Below are 22,808 nucleotides of genomic sequence, written 5' to 3'. Positions count from 1 at the left end.
TTTGCTGAGTGAAATCTGCTTCTATATACTCAAAGAACCTTGTATCAATGAACCTCTAACTTGTAGTTCTTAATTACAAGACAGCTGAACAATCAAGATAACCAAAGCTGTTGAAATTCTATACAATTTTAAAGTCCATAAAGTTCAAATTAAAGGTTTTTTAATAAAGCCAATGGCTGGCAGTAAAGATTAAAGCTATGTCACCTGTTCAGAAGGCTTTCATACTTATTTTTGGTTCCTGACTATACAACTTAAAATTGAAAGTGCAAGGAGTTGAAACCCTGACCAAGTAGCTCATTTGGTTAGAACATCCTCCCCATAAGCCAAGATTGTGGGTTCTATCTCCAGTCAGGGCAACATACAACCAGCGAAAACATAAGTGGGTGGGGCAGCAAGTCAATCTCTCTCTCTCTCTCTCTCTCTCTCTCTCTCTCTGAAATCAATAAAACAAAAGCAGTGCAACAACTAACTGATGTTCCTCCCTCTCTCAAATCAATATTTTTTTTTAAGTGCAAGGAGTTGAACAATCAGCTAAGTGTGTGTTTGTGGGAGATGGGGATAATTTTCTGTGTAATAAAGAGAATTTGCTATCTTATTAAATTTTTGTTTTAATATTCTATTTTAACTTAAAGAAATGGTTTTCAGCGTGGATTCCTGAAAATCCCACAGTCCTAAATGCCTCAAAGAAATCCCTGTAATACTACTCCAGGTCTACTACCCCCATCAGATCAGCCCCTATTTTATCTATCTTATATGCCAAAACTTTACAATATCAGGTTTGGGAGGAAGACAGAGAAATTTTGTAAATAAAAACAATTTGACAAAACCTGTGGTGTGTGTAAAAAATCAAGTGCTTGTAATAAAGATGTTTCTTAAAACTCTAAAAACAACAATAAAAAACCCAAATGAAATTATAAAGAATGAAAAGTCACACAATCTAGAAACTATCTGCAGTAAAGTCACAAGCTATAGATTGTTTGCAATATACATAATTGGTGAAAGTTTAGTATTCAGCATATACAAATGAATTTTTTTAAAAGACAATTTAATAGAATACAGGCAAAAATCGTGTTTTACAGTAAAGCAGACACAACGGCAAATAAGCATACAAATTTTACAATAAGGAAAATGAACACTAAGACTACAATGTGATCCTATTTAGTGCCTCCTCAGATAGAAAAATACAAGCAACAAAAAAGTCTGACCATGTCAAGGACTGGCAGAGATACAGAGCACAAGAATTTTTATATACTGCTGAGGAAACGTAAACGGGGAAGAAGAGGGTGTTTTGGAGTGGGGGAGTTGGTGGGAGAGAGTGGGAATATCATTACTTAGTGAAGCTGAGACTCAGCATTTCAACTTATGGTTACCCTGGAGAAAAGTCTGTGTATGTACAACACAGAAGACAAGTACAAAAATACTTATAGCAGTACTGCCTGTAATAGCAAAAACTGGAAAAAGACCAGTAATACTAACAGTGGAATATATAATTAATTTGTGCTATATTAAAACAATAAATTCAATAGTGAAAATAAGTAACATACAATTAAAATGTATTAACACGGATGAATCTCAAAACCAAAGTTGAAAATAATACAAGCAGTACGATTTCAATTATATAAAGGTCAATGGGCAAATATATTATTTCACAATATAAACCTATGTGAAATAAAGTGTTACTCGTGGTGGGAGAAGAGAAAAATGTGAAGAGAGCAAAGTATAAAGGAAGTTTCAAAAGTTCTACTAATATTCTATTTATAGTGCTAAGTGGGGGCAAATTAGTAATAAAGATAAAAGGAGAAGGAAGCAAAGAATTTTTTTCTCCTAAAGATTTTCTTCTTCTAAAGAAAATTAACAGGACGCAACTAGAAAGGCTCATACAAGAGAATCTAGTTAATGGAGAAATATGGTACACAAATATGGAAATTACTAAAGTTTCAGGATGCCAAAGGGGTACACAAAGGTACACATTCGAGTGAGACCTTTGGTGCTAAAATTGCCCAACTAAGTCCCTAAGAAGTGGCAAGTCTATTCCATTATTCTACTATGAAAGCTGATGATATAAAAGCAAACCTTTTTTATGCGTTTAACATAAGTAGGCCTGGCTCTGGCTACCATAACATCCCTATTGAATGACAGCAAAATGTGGCCTTATAATTATATGGAGAGCTGACATAATGGAGAAATAGTCAGCCTCTACCACTTAAATTAAGGAAGCATTTTCCAGATCAATTTTACTATAAGTGGGTGGGGGAAAAAAATCCTGCAAGACTCTTCTTTACAAGATGTTAAAATGCCTCTCAGTATACCAAAACCCTTTTAACTTAATTATAAGTTGTGCTATATAATTAATATTGAATACTCTGGCAAAGGAGATCAATAAATTAGATCCTGGAGGAAAGGTATATTTTTTAAAAGTCAGCCAATTTCCAATGTTTAACGCAATTGGGATGAAGGCTCTTCTAAAAAATATATTCTTTAGAATATTAAGTGGGAAAACCTAAAAATAAGTTATTTATTATCCAAGTCAAATTCATAATCACCATTTGGCTTTTCAGAAAACATTAACAGGGAAAACGAGCCTTTTACTATGCAATGCTTATTTGCCTATAGAAGAAAGTATCTACTGTAGAGTTTTTACTTTGTACTTGACATATTCTTAGTGATCAGTATTTCTTTTAAATCAAAGTGGATAACCATAACAAACAATTAGCAAGAAATGAAGTCTGGTAAAGCTGTTTTCAAGACCAGTGATTTTTAATATCCGGCTCTTGTATCTAAAATAGAAATAATAAAATATTCACATTTTTATATGAACACTAGAGGCCCAATGCACGGATTTGTGCACCGGTGGGGTCCCTCAGCCTGGCCTGCGCCTGTCGCAATCCGGAACCCCAGGGGGATGTCAGACTGCTGGTTTCGGTTGGATCCCTGGCCTGCGGAGACCAGGCGAAACCAGCAGTCCAATGCCGCCTGCCACTCCTGTCTGCCGTTCCCACTCATCCCGGCTCTGCTGTGCCTGCCGCGGGCTCACGCCCAGTCAGTCCCAATCGAGAGAGGCTTGCGCCGCCACAATGGCACTCGCCAGCCCTGAGCCCTGTGCCTGGCACCCATTGATCAGCTGAGCGGCACTCGCACTGTGGGAGCACACTGACCACCAGGGGACAGCTACTGCATTGAGCACCTGCCCCCTGGTGGTCCGTGCACGTCATAGCAACCGGTCGTTCAGTTGCTTAGGTTTTTATACATAGACTAGCGCCCGGTGCAAGAAATCGTGCACTGGGGGGAAGAGGGGGTTCTCCCTCTGCCCGGCCTGCATCCTCTCCAATACAGGACCCCTCAGGGGATGTCCAATTGCCTCTCGCAATCCAGAACTGCTGGCTCCTAACTGCTCACCTGCCTGTCTGCCTGATCGCCCCTAACCCCTCTGCCTGCCTGCCTGATTGTCCCTAACCACCTCTGCCTACCTGATTGCCCCTAAGTGCTCCCCTGCTGGCCTGATCACCCCTAACCGCCTCTGCCTTGCCCCACCACCCGGGACCTGGGCTTCCCTCCCTCTTGCCTGCTGCAGGTACCCAGGACCTGGGCCGGCTTCACCTGAGCTGGCTGCAGCCACAGGTGACCGTGAGCAGGCGGCTTTGCCTGAGCCACAGAGGCAAGTGCTGGCGCTAGGGACCATGGGGTGAGAGGCTTATCCCTCTCCCGGGCCGCAGTGGCAGGCTCTGGTGCCCGGGACCATGGGGCGGGCGGCTTGTCCCTCTCCTAGGATGCAGGTGCAGCCACTGGCACCCATGACCGCAGGGTGGGTCCCTCTCCCAGGCCGCAGCCTGGCTGATCCCCATTTCTCTCTCGCGAGCTCATTTGTGCCTGGTCCCTATTCCTCTCTCGCAAGCTCATTTATGCCTGGCTGGTCCCCATTCCTATCTCCCCAGTGTTGAGTGTCTGAGCCTTAATGGCGTGAGGGTGTGACAACCATTTGCATATTAGCTCTTTATTATATAGGATAGATTGATTTATATTTCTTTGATAACTCCAGTCAGTTAGAAGAAAATATATTGGTCTGTTCACTTTCTACCTTTTAAACAGCTTTCCCAGTATAATATTCATATTAAAGCGCAACAATTTCAATCACACTGGGTTTTTTGCCCACTTACAAAAATTTAAATTATGTTCAATACAAGAACTTAAAACAACTCAGCCATTAGGGAAAAGGAAACATCTTTATCAAGCCATTTATGCAAGAAATTAACCTTTTGCACTCGGATGTCGAGTGTGACTCGACACGGTTAGCATTAGAATAAAGGAATCGAGAAAAAAGCAAGTGAGTACAAAGGGTTAAAAATTAACAGATAATCCTACCTAATAATAGACAAATATGCAAATTGACCATACCTCCGACACACCCACAAGCCACGCCCACCATCCAATCAGAGCGAACATGCAAATTAACCCAAACCAAGATGGCTACAGCCACAGAGAGCAAGGTTTCCTAGGTAACAGAGGAAGCCAAGCTTTCCGCCTGCCCTTGCCAGGCCTAAGCCTCCACTCAAGCTATAAAGTTTCAATTATAGAAGGTAAACAAATTCAAACAGAAATGGCAGCAGAATGGAGCTTGAGAGAGCAGGCCAGGGTTGCCGCCAGCAACAGGGGAAGCAAAGCTTTCCACACACCCTGGCCGGGCCCACCCGCTTAAGGCAACAAAGTTTCAATTATAACCCCAACACAAATGGCTGCCGGCCTTGGAGGGAGCCCCAGGCTTGGCTCCGCTCCAGGCTACAAAGTTTCAATTGTAGAAGGAAAATAAATTCCAGATACCAGGGCCTCTGCTTGGGTTGCCAGGGGGCGTGGCCGGCCTGCAAACCACCACAGGCCCCTCGCTCAGGCCGCCCCATGCCCCAAGAGAACCCCCACCTGATCCGGGACACCCTTCAGGGCAAACCAGCTGGCCCCCACGCCTGTATCAGGCCTCTATCCTATCTAATAAAAGAGTAATATGCAGATTGATCATCACTGCAACACACAATATAGCTGCCCCCATGTGGACACAAGATGGCCACCACAAGATGACCAGCAGGAGAGGGCAGTTGGGAGGCACCCGGCCTGCAAGGGAGGGTAGTTGAGAAGGACCAGGCCTGCAAGGGAGGGCAGTTGGAGGTGATCAACCCTGCAGGAGAGGGCAGTTAGGGGTGACCAGGCTGGCAGAGGAGGGAAGTTGGGGGCAAACAGGCTGGCAGCAGAGTGGTTAGGGGGTGATCAGGCTGGCAGGCAGAAGCGGTTAGGGGCAATCAGGAAGGCAGGCAGGCAAGCAGTTGGGAGCCAGCAGTCCTGGACTGTGAGAGGGATCCCATATTGGAGAGGGTACAGGCTGGGCTGAGGGACAACCCCCCTCCATGCACGAATTTCGTGCACTGGGCCTCTAGTTCTTAATAATCAATTAGGGAGGACCAAAATATTATGAGGAAATTAAAAAGCTGATTTTTAATTAACACCAATTCCATTTTGGTCAATTAGGACTTCACAATTAGATTAATTCCACTTGTATTCTGACCTTATCCTCCCTTCCACTTTAGTATGTGCTATGCCAGAAGTTGGTCAAAAGGGAAAAGAGGTCAAGATAATACACAAACCAGTTAATCCACAGTCACTATATTTATTTGGCTATTCTATCATGGCAGAAAATTCTGCATTAAAAAAAAAAAGTATATTGCTTCTGACACTAGCTAGAAAAGGCAAAATACCATAACATGTCAGTTACTAATACTGTGTTACTCAGGGAATACTTTCCCATCCAATTCAATTTTTAGATGATCTGTTAAATAAAATGCATTTTTAAAATTATCTTAACTGGAAAGTCATTTTGCTTATCACCAGGGATAACTTTTCTTAAATGTATTTATTTATATTCCCACCTCCTCAGTAAATAGGTCTTATTGAAGAAAGCATCTATATACCGTATATAAAACCCTAATATACAAATAGACCAAACGGCAGAACAACCAAACAACAGGTCGCTATGACGTGCGCTGACCACCAGGGAGCATGCGCAGACCATGGCGGGCATTGGCAGCAGGTGATAGAGCACAGATCATGGTTGGTGGCGGCAGCGGCGGGATGGTGGAGCAGGTGAATGGCGGCACCAGACCAAGGGGGAGCGCTGGTCAATGTCACCAGGGCAAGCCTCTGGTGGTTACCGAAAATTATTTGCTCCTGTGCACCATGGTCCCGCCCGGTGCTCAAACCTGCTGCAGGTGCCAGCTCCACTTGCACCTGTGGCTGGTGCCAGAGCAGCCGCTCAAACCCGCTGCCAGAGCCTGGCACCGGCCCCAATTGCTCAGCACCATCAGCGGGTGTGAGCAGCAGCTGCCGGCCCCGATCGCCCCTCAGGGTTTCTCCACCTCCCCCTGCTCTGAGGGGCGATTGGGGCCGGCACCCACTTCTCGCACCTGCTGCTGGCGCCAGAACCACCACTCACACCCACTGCTGGTGCCAGCCCCGTTCACATCCACAGTTGGCACTGGAGCCGCCACTCACCCGCTACTGGCACCAGCCCCAATTGCTCCACGCCATCAGTGGGTGCAAGTGGGGCCGGCACCATCAGCATGTGGGAGCAGTGGTGGTGGGAGCGGGGCTGCCAGCAGACAGAGAACTGGAGGCCACGGCAGGAGGGGCCAGGCGGGGGCGCAGAGGATGGGCCAAGACCCACCCCTGTGCTCACTGCAGCCTCGCAGCCCACAATTCCTTTCAAGGTGCACAAATTCGTGCACTGGGCCCCTAGTTCTTTGATAAGTGAGAATGTAACATATTATAGACTCAGTATTATCAATCATCTTATTCAATAACTAGAGGCCCAGTGCATGAATTCATGCACAGGTGGGGTCCAGCCGGCCCACCCTGATTGGGGCCGATCGGGCTGGGCTGGCTGGGGGGAGGAGCCATTGGCTGTTGGCCAGCTGCCCCCACCCCCTGATCAAGGGAGGGGAGCAATCAGGAGTGGGGCCAGCCAGGGGGAGGGGCTGCAGGCCATTGGCCGGCCAGCCCCACCCCCTGTTCGAACTCCCGGTTGAATTCCCAGTCAAACTTCCAGTCCAAGGGACAATTTGCATATTAGCCTTTTATTATATAGGATCACATTCTACTTATTTGTTAAACTTATACTACTTAAAAATAAAGTAAGCAAAAAATACATTAAATGAGCCAAAATGTATTTCTAAACATTTAACTCATAGGAGAATAGCTTATCTCAACATCTCAATTAGTCCCTATTTATTCTTGCTTTTATACAGCTCCAAGGTACAGATAATTAATAATATTACAGTGACCATCATAACCAAATGACCAAAATTAACATCACCAGTCAAGACACAAATCAACATTGTATGTCTCCTAATGATATGCTCTGGGAAGACCACAGCATCTCTTCTGTGGTACTCCTGCCAAAAATATATGACCTGAACCTAACAATGAAGAAACATCAAACAAACCAAAACTGAGGGATAATCTAAAAAGTAACTTAAAAATAAAATCTATCTAGGTCATGAAAGAGAAGGAAAGACAAAGGAATGGGTCCAAACTAAAGGAGTCAAAGAATCATGACAACTTAAATACAACGCATGGTTGGAACGGATCCAGGATTTACAAGGGACATTAATGAGAAAAACAGTGAAATGTGAATCAAGTCTGTGGATTAGATTCTAACACTGAATCAATGTTCACCTCTGACTTTTAGTTGTACTGTGGTTATGTAGGACAAAGTTCTAGTACTTAGGAAATACAAAGAAAGGACATCATGTCTGCAACTTACTCTCAAATGATTAAAAATGTCAACAGAACTGAGCAAAAGTAGATAGGAGCTCTGTGTACTATTTCTGCTACTTTTATGTAAATTTTAATGTCAAATTTGTTTTTATTTTAATGAACAGTATTGTTATATGCAGTAATAGAGCTACTTTTCTAAAAATAGATTCCCACTCAGGTCCATTCTGCCTTACCAGTGTAACAACTCACAAACAGATATAATATGCACAAATTATCTCATACAACTAAATATCCTAAATAGTCTAAAGACAGAAAATACTAACAGGGTAGGATTCACAAACAGAATAAAATTAAGTCAGCTCTTAAGGCAAATTTACAAATGTACCTGCATGCCATAGCAAATTCCAAGAACAGGCTTGCCAATAGTGAATATTGCTGGATCAAACCAGGGAGCATCTTCTGCATACACAGAATTAGGTCCTCCAGAGATGATAATAGCACTGTGGATTTAAGCAAGAGAGTCAATGGAGAATCTCTAACTGCTAACTTTTATACAAAGTCTACAGATGCAGTGAGTTTATGTTTTTGGTACATTGTAGATATCTAGATTCTATCACAACTAATTAATATCCTCCCAAAGAGCTTAATTATACTTACTCTACTGCAATGTGTGGAAGCCTCAAGTCAACATTTATTTGTTAATAAGCACAACTTCCAAATATATAAATACTAATGTTTCTATCTACTAAGGTGGCATAAATTTGTTTTGATTGTTTTCATTAATGGAAGAAGTAAATGAGAATTCTAAAAGATGGAGAACATACATGTCTTTCTGGGAGGCAAGGTGTAAAGCAGGTCACAAAAGGACAATTAAAGGTATGAAGGCTCTGGATGTCTCAGAGCAACATATTCTACAACAAAGAATGGCAAAATGTGAATAATTACCTAACTTGGCCTCTTCAAAACCTGTCCAATATTCCCAACAATTTTACTTGAGACCCAGGAAAAGGAGCTAGCATCACTTTTGCCCCATATGCCCTGCTCCCAGAATCGAGGTCAATATTATAACTTAGCTACACTACAACTCACAGAGCATTCTATAGGTTAACTTGAGAATCAAACTATTAGTATAAAGGAAGCTACAAACTGAGGCCCATGTTCCTCACCAGGCCACTGACACATCAAATTTGACCTTCAGTATTCACTCAAAAAATTTAGAACATTTTATTACTAGTAAGAATTTGACAGAAAAATTCAGATTTTCTGGATTTTATTTAAGAAAAAGAAGGGAAAAATCTGGCAAAACTAGGCCTTCACTCTCAGATGGCTACAAAAAAACAAATCACAGAGTTGCACTATCATACTTTCATACATATCATATATGCTGTCCAGTTTGCCACACATGCCCACTTACATACAACAGGCAAATTTAGGTCCTTTACTCAATTTAAGATATTCTCAGACTCATCTTAAGTCTGAGTTAGCAGGAATCCTGATTTATCTATATTTCTAAAGGAAAATGCATTCCAAGAGCTAACCAAAATCTACTTATAAATAAATCTGGATTATACAATTTATAATTAGTGGCTGCCTGCCATGTAAAAACATATAAACTAAAATGCTAGGCTTGATATATCCAGAAGAATAATATAACAAAGTCAAGTTCATAAAAATTTCTCAGCAAGCTAGAGCATTTATTTTATTTTTTAAATATATAAATATATTTTTATTGATTTCAGAGGGAAAGGAGAGGGGAGTGAGATAGAAACACCAATGATAAGAGAGAATCATTGATTGGCTGCCTCCTCCATACCCCCTCTACTGGGGATTGAGCCTGCAACCCCAGGTATGTGCTCTTGACCGGAATCAAACCCAGAACCCTTCAGTCCACAGGCCGACGCTCTATCCACTGAGCCAAACCAGCTAGGACTATTTTTTTATTTATTAAGTTCATTGGAGAGACAGTGGTAACATTATATAAGTTTCAGGTATACAATTCTATAATACATTATCTGCATATTGCATTGTATGCTCACCACCCAAAGTCTAGTCTCTCTCTGTCACCATAAATTTGACCCCTTTACCTTCTTCATCCTCCCCTGACACCAAGCCTTTTAAAAAATATATAACTAGAATTTAAGTGAGCTCAAAAGCCCCACTTTTGGAACTTTGTATTAGTAACATGAATTATGTTATATATATTTTGTTAGCCCATCTTCTTTAGAAAGAAACTGAAGACAACCTACTCATATGATAAATATAACATCTTTAAGACAACAATCCTAAAGAGGTGCATCAGGTTAAACCTAATGGTAGATATATAACCTGGCATCCTAAATATGCAGAAGCTAAAATTCTATAAAATATATGTAATATTCACAACCTCTGTAATTTCAGTATATTTCATTTTATTAAGGATAACCACTATAGGACTACCCAGCACCCCACATTAATCTAATAAATAACTCAAGGCTCTAAGAGTCATAATACTTAAAAAGGCAACGGTCTTAGCCAAGGCTAAAAAACTCAAGCAGTACTTACACCAATTACAAAAATTCTCATGTCAGTAAATCTTGAGAAAAGCTAATCACTCATTCTGAGTCTTCTATTTCTATGCTGCTATTATGTTGAAACTAACTTACAATTACAAGGCTCAATAAGACATAAGGCATTCCAGATATCAATTTTATGTTATCAAGCAGATCAAGGTTCTACAAACAAGTAGGTTAAGATGTCTCTTATGTCATAAAACTAACATTTATTCAAAAAAAGGGGGGGGTCAAATATTTATCTCAGTGGCAAAGATCACAGTAATAAAACCCACATAGTTCCTATTCTCCTACAAAGAAAAGAAGCTCTAGGCACAAGCAAGACCTAGGAACTATTTATGACCAAGTGACAAGAAAAACAATTAAACTTCTATTACCAAGTATTTATCTATCCTACTCTGAAACAATTAGTCTGGGTTAATTTGCTGGGAATGTTTTGTTGGTTTCTTTTAGGTTGTGGAATGAAGAAGCTTGGATTTGACAAAGAGCCATTTGGATTTTTCACCGTCTTTGATTCTCTTAAAATTGATTCTCAATGGTAAATGAAGACAGATTAATTAGATAAACTCAAGGATCCCTTCTTACTCTAAAATTCTACAGTTCAAAAAAGATAGCTGTTCCCAAACCACTATGCTCAATTAATATTTGACAAAGGAGGCAAGAGCATACAATGGAATCAAGACAGTCTCTTCAATAAATGGTGTTGGGAAAATTGGACAGATACATGTAAAAAAATGAAACTAGACCACCAACTTACACCATACACAAAAATAAACTCAAAATGGATCAAGGACTTAAACGTAAGACGAGAAACCATAAAAATCTTAGAGGAATCCACAGGCAGCAAAATCTCAGACATATGCCGAAGCAGTATCTTCACCAATACAGCTCCTACGGCAATGGAAACTAAAGACAAAATAAACAAATGGGACTCCATCAAAATAAAAAGTTTCTGCACAGCAAAAGAACCCATCAACAAAACAACAAGAAAACCCACTGCATGGGAGAACATATTTGCCAATGTTATCTCTGATAAGGGTTTAATCTCCAACGTTTACAGGGAACTCATACAACTTAACAAAAGGAAGATAAACAACCCAACCAAAAAATGGGCAACTGACCTAAGTAGATACTTTTCTAAAGAGGACATAAGGAAGGCCAAGAGTCATATGAAAACATGCTCAAAGTCACTAATCATCCGAGAGATGCAAATCAAAATGACGATGAGGTACCACCTCACACCTGTCAGAATGGCTATCATCAACCGATCAACAAATGGCAAGTGCTGGCGAGGATACGGAGAAAAAGGAACCCTCCTGCACTGCTGGTGGAAATGCAGACTGGTGCAGCCACTGTGGAGAACAGTATGGAGTTTCCTCAAAAAGCTGAAAATGGAACTCCCAGTTGACCCAGTGATCCCACTTCTAGGAATATATCCTAAGAAACTAGAAACACCAATCAGAAAGAATATATGCACCCCTATGTTCATAGCAGCACAATTTATAATAGCTAAGATTTGGAAACAGCCTGAGTGCCAATCAGCAGATGAGTGGATGAAAAAACTGTGGTACCCTGGCTGGTTTGGCTCAGTGGATAGAGCACTGGCCTGCGGATTGAAGGGTCCCAGGTTCAATTTCGGTCAAGGGCACGTGCCTGGGTTGTGGGCTCGATCTCCAGTAGGGGGCGTGCAGGAGGCAGCCAATCAATGATTCTCTCTCATCACTGATGTTTCTATCTCTCTCTCCCCTCTCCTTTCCTCTCTGTAATCAATAAAAATATATTTTTTAAAAATATTTAAAAGAAAAAACTATGGAACATCTACACAATGGAATACTATGCTGCTGTAAAAAGGAATAAACTCCTACCATTTGCAACAGAATGGATGGACCTGGAGAGCATTATGCTAAGCAAAATAAGTCAGTTGGAGAAAGATAAATATCACATGATCTCACTTATTTGTAGAATATAATGAACAACATAAACTGATGAACAAAAACAGATCTAGAGACAGAGAAGCATCAATCAGACTGTCAAACCTCAGAGGGAAGACAGGAGGGTGGGGGTAAGGGGAGAGAGATCAACCAAAGGACTTGTATGCATGTATATAAGCATAACCAATGGACACACACACTAGGGGAGTGAGGGCATGAGCGGGGGTTAGGGGAGCAATGGGGGGATAAGGACACATATGTAATACCTTAATCAATAAAGAAAGTTTAAAAAATAGCTGTTTTAACCTGCATCTGAAGACTAGTACAGAGTTAAGTAAACCTGCCTTTTCAGATTTCCAATTCAGTATAATTCAGAAACAAGAATCACAGGATAATGTATACATGTCTATGAAGTCTTTAAATGTGAATTTTTTGCTCTTAAAATAGTTGTTTTTAAGAAAAAATTAATTTTTGAAAGAAACATAGCATTAACATTTAAGAGCCAATTAAGGATATAAACTGCAGTTGCTTAGTTCTGGATAAGAAAGAGTATTAGCTTAATGCAAGGGTGGGGAACCTTTCTTCTGCCAAGGGCCATTTGGATATTTATATCATCATTCATGGTCCATACAAAATTATCAACTTAAAAATTAGCCTGCTATATTTGGTCAAACATTTAATTAACTCACCCCTAATGCATTGTCAGGGCCAGACTAAATGATTTTTCAGGCCTTATATGGCCTGGCCAGAAATTTTCCAACCCTTTAATGAGAAAATGCATAAAATTAACCAGAAATAGCTGTTAAAGGAAGAAACATATGTGTGTGTGTGTGTGTGTGTGTGTGTGTGTGTGTGTGTGTGTGTTTGCTGTCATTTGGACTAGTTGTAAGAGTACAAGCTGTGGAATTAGCCCTTATATTAGACTTATATTAGACTTAAGAAATCTTCATCTTTTAGAAATTATTTTCTTGGCATAGGAAGCAAAATTCTGTGCACAGAATTCTTCTCATTTAAGTATTCTAGCCACTATATATATTCCTTTGATGAAATGCTCTGGGATCAATGAATGAATGACCACAATAGCTTTACATAGTCTTATCCAGTAACCTTATAAAACACTAGAGGCCCGGTGCACAGATTCATGCACAAGTCGGGCCAGGGGAGGGGCCGAAGGCAGTTGGTGGGCTTATCCCGCCCCCTGGTCAAACTTCCGGTTGAGGAGAGGACAATTTGCATATTAGCATTTTATTACATAGGAGGATAAAACATCCAAATGCAAATCCTGCCCTAGCTGGTTTGGCTCAGTGAACAGAGAGTCGGCCTGCGGACTGAAGGGTCCCAGGTTCAATTTCAGTCAAGGACACATGCCTGGGTTGTGGGCTCAATCCCCGATCCCCCATAGGGGACATGCAGAAGGCAGCCAATCAATGATTGTCTCACATCATTGATGTTTCTCTCTCTCTCTCCTCTTCCTTCCTCTCTGAAATCAATAAAAATATACTTTAAAAAAACAAACAAAAATAATGCAAGTCCTCATGACTGTGCAATTAAAATTAAGGTAATCTTTTTAACTGAAAAACTTAAATATTTCCTTTGTTTTAAAATCAGAACCATGGGAAACTTCTTATAAAACCATTCCATATCATATATCTATTTAAAAAAACACAGTGCCCAAGCAAGTTAATAATAAAATACCCTAAAATGTAAGCTCAATATCCTCAGAAAAACATAAGAAAAAAGTCTACCGGAATCCATGCTCTTTTATAGCAAATGCTGGTGTTTCCAATGGGAAGAGTTCCGACTGCACGAACAGTTCCCTCACTCTTCGATCTATGACTTTCCCGTACTGAGCACCCGCATCCAGAATGACCACAGCTCCTTCATAGTGGTGGCAGCCATCCTTAATGTCTCCTCCGGCATTCTCCAGCTGCAAATATTAATACAAACATCTACTTTAAGAAACAGTTGTCATGGTCAGCTCCAAAAAACACACAGAAACAAAAACTGTTAACTTAGAACTTTCTAAGTTGCCAATTCAAAACACTTCTTTTAAAGTGAAGATTTTCATAAATATCCATATACTAGCATACATGAACACTTTAATAAAAGCTACCCTTTACTGACTATATGATATAGTCACTTTATATATATAGTGCATCCTACATTATTATCTAATAATATGGTAAGCATACAATCCAGTCATGCCAAAATATAGTCCTGATTTATGTCTGTTATACTGATATTATTAATAATGCCTCTTTCAAATCTCAAAAGCATTCAATTGGACCAGTGGTCAGCAAACTCATTAGTCAACAGAGCCAAATATCAACAGTACTTTGATGGAAATTTCTTTTGAGAGCCAAATTTTTTAAACTTAAACTTCTTCTAATGCCACTTCTTCAAAATAGACTCGCCTAGGCCATGATATTTTGTGGAAGAGCCACACTCAAGGAGCCAAAGAGCCGCATGTGGCTCGTGAGCCGCAGTTTGCCGACCATGGAATTGGACAATAAATTATATGGTGACCCTACCTAGTACTCATGGCTTTCCTATGATGGATGTACTGATGAGAAACTGTAAAATTTGATGCCGGAGTATAAGTATGCCCAAATTCACTTTATTAGGAAAATGATATATAAGTATCTAACCCATAACATAAAATTAACTCGGTGTGCTGAAATATTTTCCTGGAACTGAGTACAAAAGAATGCAAGTGTAGGTGGGTATAGATAAAACATGACTGCTTATATACTGAAATCAGTCAGGTTATAGTGCCCTGGCCAAGTAACTCAGTTGGCTGGAGCATCATCCTGTACACTAAGAGGTTGTGGATTGGATTCCCAGTCAGGGCACATACCTAAACCTAGGTTGCGGGATAGATCCCCAGTCGGAGCACAGATGGGAAGCAATCGATGTTTCTCTCACACTGATGTCTCTCTCTCCCTCTTTCTCTCTCTCAAGTCAATAAAAACATATCCTTGGGTGAAGACTAAAAAAAAAAAAAAAAAAAAAAATGAGTGATAGGAACATTCATTTTAGTCTAGTCTCTATGCTGTTCTGAATATTCTAACTTATGAAAGGCTTTTAAAATGTGTAAATACATTGAAAATCCACTTGGAGGAAGCATATAGGCTATGGTTCCATTTTTAAATATTTTGTGTAAAACACAATAGTGTATGTGTGCGTGTATGAAAAAAAAAAAGTCTAAACAGAAATACACCAAAGTATTAACAGAGGATATATCTGAGTGATAGTACTTCAGGAGATCTTAAATTTTTCTCTCTATATTCTTTGGTATGTTCTAAATGTATACAATAAACATATTTTGAGTTTTTCCCGCCTCCAGTTGTAAAATTTGCACATAACAAAAAAGTGTAAGTCAGTCTTTTTGGCTCTTGTATAACCCTTTCCCTTTATGTGAAAAAAATAAATGCAGATCTCATAACACCACTAACACTTCTTCTACTGTAATGAAAAAAGCAATGATCACAACCATCTACAGAGGAGGATTTGCAAACGGACCAATCACATGCCAAAAAGAATTACTCAGATCTTAAATATGGTTTTAATTAGGAATACTGAGCAATGTAGAAAAATCAGGTCACAGAAAGCAGCAATTTACAGAATATATTAGTGCAAGAAATACTAAAACTTTTTTCCTTCCAGACCTTGGCCTTCATCTTAATTTATATGCTTGTGCGCACACACACACACACACACACACACACACACACACGATGTACTTTAAGGAATATATCTACAATCCCTTAATCTTAATTTACTTTTTTTGTAAAGAATAAAGTATTTTCGAAAAACCACTATGCCATTCAGTCCCATTATCACCTTCACATTTTTCACCAAATCCAAGTTCAACCTGTTTGTTTTTTCACATTATAGGCAGAGTTTTCACTTTGCATGATTCTGATATGCACAAATTTGTTATCATGTTTTAGTCCAAGGTTTAGTTAATTAAGATTAGCCCCCAAAAACATGGCTCAAATTTCATTAACATATTAACTGTGAGTAGATCAAGTACAAACTTCAATGCCAGTTCTTCAGTCCACAAATCATCACATAAATGACAGGTAAACATCTTTATCAGTGACCAATCACATCCCTTCTTTCAAAGTCTGTTGGTAATTGGTCACTGTACAACAAACAGACAAGAGTGTAAGTGGTTACCTTCTTGACACCCAGTGATAAATCCATATGACATTATAACATATGGATAATCCAAAGTGGAAACTTAACAAGGATGAAGGTGTAGCAAAAACATGAAAAATGATATGCTACAAGTGAAATTCTAATCCAAAATAAATACAGTTACAGAAGAAATAGTTGGCTGTGGCAATGACGACATGGTTGCAGTTTGAGCACTTCTAGAATGTGCAGTCAGAGGAACTTAGCAAAGCGAACTTATCAGCATCAATGAGAAAAGTCTCTGTGATGAAAAGGATGTCCCAGAGGAAGCGACTCCAGAAAAATACTTCAAATTAAAGTAATTCTTGGAGATATTTCATGACATTCAACATGCAAAGGTTATACCATGTTGAAAGCTCTCAAGGCATAGAAAAGATGTGAAGGGGAGGCCAACACTCATTCTTGATAAATTTTTTACAAAGAAACAGCAATTTTTAATGTTTCTAATGTTTTAAGTTATACTATACTAAATAGTAGTTTTACTGTTTATTTCATTATAAATGCATACTTACCTTTTTTAAGGAGTAACTAATGAAAGAAAGACATCAGGGAAGAGAAACTAGAGAGAGGCACTGGTCATTACCTCTAGAGAGGTAGGCTTGGTGAGCCCAAGATGTGCTGGACAGGATACTAATACCTCACCGGCAAATTGATAGAGGTTTTCTTACCAAATACCTAAAAATAGCTTTATGTGTTTGGTAACATTATTTTACAGCAATTAGAAATTTAAGTTATTGGAAATTCAAGTTATTTTAGTCCCTCCTTTTAGGATCAAGTGCCCAGTTTAGGCAGAGAATATATATTCACACTACTATTAACAAAACCCTTTATATTCCCTATCACATTATAATGGACTCCATTAGGCAACATATAGACATAACTACATAAAGCATTTCCTGGGTCCTCAAACCAAGAACCCAAAGCCATGACAAGGGTCAACCAACAAGTATATCAACTAATGTCACATTATTACTACAGTAAACCTATTTTTGGAACCACTGTGATTCTTTTTAAAAAAAATATTTTATTGATTTATTACAGAGAGGAAGGGAGAGAGAGCCAGAAACATCGATGAGAGAGAAACATCGATCAGCTGCCTCCTGCACACCGCCCCCCCCCGACACCCCCCCCCCCAGGAATGTGCCCACAGCCAAGGCACATGCCCCCGACCGGAATCGAACCTGGGACCCTTGAGTCCGAAGGCCGACGCTCTATCCACTGAGCCAAACCGGACAGGGCACCACTGTGATTCTTGAGCAAATACAAAAACATCTCTATTCCACAATAAGCATGGAAAAAATAATATTCTACACAACCCAGAATTATATGCACTATACAAAGGTTCAAAATTCTTTGAAACAATTACTTCGTTGTTTCACAGTGTTTCAGAATTATGTATTAATCCAGAGGATTTCATTCATTTTGAGCATCTAAATACAATTTAGGTTTGTAAGGAGTCATCAAAATAGTAAGTACCATAATGGAAGAAATTTTTATCATTGTGGATAGCAAACAATTATTTACTACATCCAACAGCATCTTTTGGAATATAATTCATTAAGTGACCTAAAAGAACAGTAAGAAATATATTTGAACAGTATAGGACAAGCCTAAATATTTTGTTCAATTCTTGAAAGACAATTATTTTCCTTAAGAGACAAGTTGGCCTACACCAGTGGTCGGCAAACTCATTAGTCAACAGAGCTAAATATCAACAGTACATAGATTGAAATTTCTTTTGAGAGCCAAATTTTTTAAACTTAAACTTCTTCTAATGCCACTTCTTCAAAATAGACTCGCCCAGGCCGTGGTATTTTGTGGAAGAGCCACACTCAAGAGGCCAAAGAGCCGCCTGTGGCTCGCGAGCCGCAGTTTGCCGACCACGGGCCTACATTAAAGGCAAGGTCATCTGAAGCTCCTAGAGGAATTTCAAAACCTTTCAAGTCTAAGAACAAAAAACAATAAAAACCAAACCATTCCTTTTGTCTGCAACAGCTCTTCCATTCTAGATTAATATCTTAACAGAACAAAATCTGAAGCAAAGAAAACAAACCATTTTTGACCTCTGAAAAAATGTACAATAGGATTATCAAACGACAATTCTCAATACATCCCAGATAAAAATTCAGGTCTTCTTCCCATTCAAGTACAAAAACTTATACTTAAAAGTGCCAAATTTAAAGTTTTAACATCAATAAGTATTTAAAAAACAACTTTAATCCAACTTTAATTCATTTCTACTCCAACCAAGGAAGAGTCTGAAGTTTGCATGGGGCCAAAACATGGGAAACTTGACAAGTGGCTCCAAAACCATTACTATGATAATCCTACTTTAATAAAACTGAAAAAAAGTTATTACATCTAATAATGGGCAGACATTCTATTCATATACAACACTGAATAGTTGTGAACATTTTTTAAAGAATTACTGACCCCTGGCTGGTTTGGCTCAGTAGATAGAGCGTCGGCCTGTGGACTGAAGGGTCCTGGGTTCAATTCTGGTCAAGGGCACATGCCAGGGTTGCGGGCTAGATTCCCCAGTAAGGGGTGTGCAGAAGGCAGCCAATCAATGATTCTCTCTCATCATTGATGATTCTCTCTCCCTCTCCCTTCCTCTCTAAAATCAATAAAAAAATATATTTTTTAAAAAGAATTACTGACTGCCTATGTTCTTGTTTAAGATCTTTAAATAACATTTGTTAAGGAAACAAACTTTGTCTTGAGTAGTTAACCAAAGTACCCTGAAAACAAACAAACAAACAAACAAACAAAAAACAACTAGGGTTTAATTCCCAATTGTTTTTTCAGCATATGAAGCTGCAACACATAAAGGTCCTTTCCAGCTCTAAAATAATACTCAAGATCAGTGGTTCTCAACCTTTCTAATGCTGCGACCCTTTAATACAGTTCCTCATGTTGTGGTGGCCCCCAACCATAAAATTTTTTTCGTTGCTACTTCATAACTGTAATTTTGCTACTATTAATGAATCGTAATGTAAATATCTGTGTCTTCCTATGGTCTTAGGCTCTACAGCAGCCTTTGAGAACCGCTAGCAGGGTTGCCTAAGATCATCGAAAACACAGATATTTAAATTACGATTCCTAACAGTAGCAAAATTACAGTTATGAAGTAGCAACAAAAATAATTTTATGGTTGGGGGTCACCACAACATGAGGAACTGTATTAAAGGGTCGCGGCATTAGAAAGGTTGAGAACCACTGCTCTAGATGGACAAAACTAATGAAAACAGTCCAAATGCTTTTAGAGATTTTAGCTCTCTCCTGACTTTCTATCATGTAAAAAAGAAAAGTCATTCTAGAAATTCCTGATAAAAATTGAAATACACCAGAATAGGAATCAAAATCAGTTCTCTCCTCACTTTAATTTATGAACTAGGATTTACACACAACTGTCGGAGCCACAACCGATGTACAAAGTAAGCTTGGGTCCTATATTTGTATTTTACTCCCGAGGGAAAGGTGGTCCAGTGGCAAGCTATGGAAAGAGGATGCCTACTCAGATTTCCAGGTGCATCTCTTAGAAATATCTTATTTCACTTACTTTATTACTCATATTTCCCATACTTAAACATCTCTTCACTTGAAATGTTTCCTATGATCAAACAGGGGTCCTCAAACTTTTTAAACAGGGGGCCAGTTCACTGTCCCTCAGACCGTTGGAGGGCCAGACTATAGTTTAAAAAAAAAACTATGAACAAATTCCTATGCACACTGCACATATCTTATTTTGAAGTAAAAAAACAAAACGGCAAAAACACCCGCATGTGGGCTGCGGGCCGTAGTTTGAGGACGCCTGATCAATGACATATCGTGGTTTAATTGTTGCCCCGCCCCTAGGAGTACGTGACATAATCATAGATTTGATGAAATATGTTATTTCCCTGCATTGCTCCTCTTGAAAATGCTTCCAATTCAGTCCATATCTAATTGTTAGTATAAACACACACACACACCTGATGGTTATAAAGCATAAAGGACCTTGAAATAAAAATAAGTTAATCAACAATTCACCTGATACTCTTTAAAATTCAAGTTGGGAAAAAAAAAATACCATCTAGGAAGCAAGTGTATGTTCTATATTCCTGAGACAGATAAAGTAGTTTGGAAACTGAATCTTGAACTTTCTTCTGTTACTTAATTTTGTAAAAATGCTCTTCTGAAATCACCACATACTTTGCAAAAATTAGGTTTGAGTCCTTCTAGTAACACTCATTTCCTCTACCAGGACAAAGCTGAATCTTGCCAATGAGTTGTAAGGCTCAAAATAAAAAGAGAAGAAAAATGCTCTGTGAACTAGTGTACAGGAAAGAGCTGTACGCTGAGGTTTCATTCTAAGGTCAGAAACGAAGGGTTTGAATGTCTTCATCTATTTAATCTGAGAAAGAGCTCCTAACGAGTCTGAGCATCAGTTCCCTGTTTAAAAAGAGTATGTATCCGCTACTTTACAACCTTGATTCATTTGTTCACCCAACACTAAATGAATGCTTACCTAGTACTAGGCAAGCATTCATGAAGGAGACCCACCGAAGGGTGACACTTTGGCGTCACCTTTGTCAGAGAACACTGCCTGGGTAAGACATTGCCACCTGACTCACCACCATTCGCATCTGACGTTTAGAATTCCACGCACCTGAATGACCTGTAATGGAGTGATTTCTTAACGCCAGGCCCTCGACAGCGTACAGGGGGGGGTACACCAACTGCTCAGGGAAATCGCAAGTGAAAACCATACCGTTTCCCGCTGATGAAACGGACTCAGTGAGGGTCTGAGAGAATTCCAGGCCAACTTCCATCGTAACACAGAAATGAGAGCGAGGGCGCTCCATTGGGGAGCGAGAGGGATGAAGGTCTAAAGAGGAGTCAGCTGGAGGTGGCCAGAAGCGCCGCGGGGCTCCAACGTGCTCCCCCCACATCAAGTTAGCAACTTTCCCGGCTCCGGGGACCCCCGGCTTCCCCTGCCTTCGGGCGCGGCGGCGGCCAGCATCCCGGGGACCGGTCCCCGCGGCGGGAGCCCGTCCGGCCGCAGAAGGAACCTGTAACTTAGGGAGCGCGCCGCGGGGCGGGGCGGGAAACGCTCCATCCCTCCGAGCGTGGGGGAGGGGAGGGGAGGGGAGTGCGCGACCCTCGGGCCACCCGTCGGACCCGCTGCGGGGGGTGGGGGCAGCAGGCACACGGCTTGGCCGAAGGCTGGCCACGCCGCCGCGGACCCCGAGGCTAGCGCGGGGGGCGGGATGGGCCCCGCCGAGGGCAGGCGGGAAACGGGGTGGCGGGAAGACGAGGGGATGGCCCAGCTCGATCCCCGCACACGAGGCCCGTGCGGGCCCCGGGATCTCCACAAAGGCCCCCATCCTCCTGGAGGGACGGGATGAGGGCTGAGGAAGACACACACGCACACACACACACACTCACACACACTCACACTCACACGCTCGCCTCCCTACCCCCACCCCTCGGACCGCGCTCCGCGGACTCGGCGCCCCACAGAGACGCGGGGAGGCCGGGGCCGGCGGGGCGGCCGCGGGGGACTGACGCCCTCCCCGACTCCCGGAGCCCGACACGCAGACAAAATCAACAAAGCACCTGCCCCTCTCGAGGAGAAAGCACGCCACAGGCCCGACCGGTGCCTCCCCGACGCGCCGCTGCCCCGGCCGCAGGGCTGCGCAACCGGGTTTGGGCGCGGGGGCGCGAAAGGGCCCCGCGGCGTAGCTTCGCGGCCCCCGAGTCTCGCCTTCGTCCGGAGGCGGCGAGGGCAGGGACCCCACGCCAGAGACTGACCTTGGAGTCTCCGTTGCACAGAGCCATCGGGGCCGGGGCCGCGGCGGCCAGAGTAACGAGACGGGGCGGGAGAGGGCCGGCCGGGTGGACGCCACGGGCCGCGACGGAGAGAAAGGCCTGGCGGAGGAGCGGGCGGGCGCGGAGAGCAACTGGCCGCCGGCGAAGCGCCGAATCCAGCAGCGGCGGAGCGCGGGCCCCAGCGCCGCGGGAGAAGAGACCGGCAGCGAACACGCTACCCCGCCTCCTGCTTCCGCCCCGGCCGGCCACTGGGAGGAGCCAGAGCCCGTTTGGCTGGGCCGCCGAGTGGTGGGCAGCCCCCGACGCTCCGCGGCTAAAACAGCGGCTTCCAGAGGCGGGGCTTCCAGCCGTGGGCCCCTCCTCCGGGTCCGCAGGGCCGCAGCGGCCTGCGCTCCGGAGAATAAGCCCGCCCAGTCCCCGGGCTGCCCGCCCACAGAGGCGGGGCCTGAGCTGCATGGCTCCGCCCCGTCTCCAAGCCCCGCCCCCTTGGGAAGGAACGTGTTCCGCCGGCGTCTCGCCTGCCCCTGGGAGGGAGGAGCCCGCGGCGACCGGAAGGCTC

At 41.9% G+C, this 22,808-nt stretch overlaps 1 protein-coding gene across 1 annotated transcript in view; it reads right to left on the bottom strand.

Moving 5' to 3' along the window:
* GMPS (guanine monophosphate synthase) overlaps positions 1 to 22,544 on the bottom strand; it is a 52,723-nt gene extending 30,179 nt beyond the window's left edge. Inside the window, exons 1-3 of the mRNA XM_079767172.1 lie at positions 22,232 to 22,544; positions 13,981 to 14,162; positions 8,141 to 8,255 (exon numbers count right to left, since the gene is read on the bottom strand). Coding sequence (XP_079623298.1) covers positions 8,141 to 8,255; positions 13,981 to 14,162; positions 22,232 to 22,258 — 324 coding nt within the window. The 5' untranslated portion in view covers positions 22,259 to 22,544. The remainder of the gene's footprint in view (positions 1 to 8,140; positions 8,256 to 13,980; positions 14,163 to 22,231) is intronic.
* Between the last annotated feature and the right edge of the window lie 264 nt (positions 22,545 to 22,808).

The sequence above is a fragment of the Cnephaeus nilssonii genome (genome assembly GCF_951640355.1).
Source record: "Cnephaeus nilssonii genome assembly, chromosome: 3".
NCBI lineage: Eukaryota > Metazoa > Chordata > Mammalia > Chiroptera > Vespertilionidae > Cnephaeus > Cnephaeus nilssonii.
Note: the sequence above shows the minus strand (reverse complement) of the source record. Positions and strands in the feature narration are given on the sequence as shown.